General features: G+C 40.2%; 1 protein-coding gene across 1 annotated transcript; it reads left to right on the forward strand.

Moving 5' to 3' along the window:
* The first annotated feature begins 15 nt into the window (after nt 1-15).
* Nucleotides 16-1,919, forward strand: LOC111648104 (glycosyltransferase 8 domain-containing protein 2-like). The gene is made up of 3 exons (XM_023397905.2): nt 16-285; nt 698-810; nt 1,697-1,919. Exons 1-3 carry the CDS (start codon nt 128-130, stop codon nt 1,873-1,875), a joined length of 450 nt encoding a protein of 149 aa, XP_023253673.1. The 5' UTR covers nt 16-127; the 3' UTR covers nt 1,876-1,919.
* The last annotated feature ends 12 nt before the right edge of the window (nt 1,920-1,931 follow it).

Genomic DNA, 1,931 nt, shown 5'->3' on the forward strand with positions numbered 1-1,931 from the left:
TTAATCATTCGACTCTGAAGTGGATTCATGAGAAATGTATTATGAGCCGCCTTTCTCAGGTGACCTCTGATTGTAGACTCTGAAATGTGGTGTCCTGTCCTCTGAGCTCGTCCCCTAGACAACCTACATGGGCTTCCTGGACTACAGGAAACAGGAAGTAAGAGACCTGGGAATTAACCCCAGAGACTGCTCCTTCAACCCTGGAGTGTTTGTGGCAGATCTCAGCGAGTGGAAGAAACAGAAGATCACCAAACAGCTGGAGAGATGGATGGAGGAGAATTTCAGGTAAGATCTGGTTTGGAGAATTACTCCCTTAGTTGCTGGACAGTCATTTGTTTGGCAAAAGACATATCAAAGGAATATAACTCCTATTCCAATGTACAAAATAAGTACAATTTCCAGAACCTATTGTGTTTTAAAATAAGAACCAGTCAATAAACTGTTAGTGAGGAGCATCTGTGATGATAAGAATGTCTCAGGACTTCCTCCATCTGGTTGCTGAAAACAATGCAAAGATGTTTAAGTAAAGTTATTATCATAACCAGCTGTTTTCCATGTCCGGCACTTTCAACTGCATTTTATGAATCGAAGCTTTTGTATAAATATCAGCTTTTATTTTTTAAGAACTTTTCGTTTCTAAAGAAGTAGAAGCATCTGTGTGATCAGACCCCTTCCCCTCTCTCTCTCTCTCCACCAGGCAGAACATATACAGCAGTGCCATGGCAGGAGGTGTGGCCACTCCACCCATGCTGATAGTTTTCCACGACAAATACACAACGCTGGACCCGCTGTGGCACGTCAGACACCTCGGTGAGATCCTCACTTTTCATACACTGATGAATTTCACCGTGAGTTCCTGAATGGCACGGTGGAACCTGAGATGCAAAAACTAGTTCAAACGAAACAGGTGTTTCCTTTGTACATTTACTTATTTATGAGAATTTGGTGCTATTTTATTGAAGGTTTTGTCAGTATATAACTTAGTGAAAACGGAGCTCAACTAACCTGGGCCTCTCAATAACAAGTAAGAAAATATCCTCTAATTTTAAGATGCTATAATACTTATAAGGAATCTTAGCTTGCTTCATGCTAAACATTTTATACCAGTAAGAGTAAACTGATTGTAAATGAATGCAATATGTATTACTGAGTGTGCACATCAATGAGAAGTGTAATAATAATTCATAATGACAGGTACACCGGCCATGCATTGTGAAAAACTAGAGCTAAATAGCTGTCATTGAACATACAAATATACATTCTAGACAAGATTAACAAAAATAATAAATAGCAAAATATTACAATAGAGAAGCAGGTAATTTACCATATAAAATATCCCATAGATAGATAGATAGATAGATAGATAGATAGGTAGATAGATAGATAGATAGATAGATAGATAGATACTTTATTAATGATAATATTAATCATTTATTAATCAATCAATGGCAAGCGCACTCATTATTTCTGATACACACAGACACCCTCACTTTACATACCTGTACAGCACACACTTGCACTTTAACTGCTCTTTTGCACTTCTGGTTAGATACTAACTGCATTTCGTTGTCTTAGTACGTGTACTCTGTGCAATGACAATAAAGTTGAATCTAATCTAATCTAATCTAATAGAGGAAACTATAATATCGTAGCTCTTCCCTCAAGTCAGTTTCAAACAGCACTCCTGTTCTCCCAGGCTGGAGTCCAGACGCCCGCTACTCTGAGAGCTTCCTCCAGGAGGCTCGGCTGCTGCACTGGAACGGACCGTTCAAACCCTGGAACTATCCTGCTGTTCACCTGGATCTGTGGGAGAGGTGGTTCATCCCAGACCCCTCCGAAAGATTCTCCTTGGTACGACCTGATAGCGAAAGCTGAGGTCAGCTGCTGTCAGCATGTAGAGCTGAAGACCTACTTGGACAGAGGGGGGAAGG

This window comes from Seriola lalandi, unplaced genomic scaffold (genome assembly GCF_002814215.2).
Source record: "Seriola lalandi dorsalis isolate HSWRI2012SDOR001 ecotype SW California unplaced genomic scaffold, Sedor1 jcf7180001963488, whole genome shotgun sequence".
In the NCBI taxonomy this organism is placed as follows: domain Eukaryota; kingdom Metazoa; phylum Chordata; class Actinopteri; order Carangiformes; family Carangidae; genus Seriola; species Seriola lalandi.

What these genes read in the sequence shown, in the direction of transcription:
- LOC111648104 (XM_023397905.2), top strand. Translation starts at nt 128, where the DNA reads ATGGGCTTCCTGGACTACAGGAAACAGGAAGTAAGAGACCTGGGAATT. An exon ending in TGGATGGAGGAGAATTTCAG is followed by an intron (nt 286 to 697) that starts GTAAGATCTGGT and finishes TCTCTCCACCAG; the next exon opens with GCAGAACATATACAGCAGTG. An exon ending in GTGGCACGTCAGACACCTCG is followed by an intron (nt 811 to 1,696) that starts GTGAGATCCTCA and finishes CTGTTCTCCCAG; the next exon opens with GCTGGAGTCCAGACGCCCGC.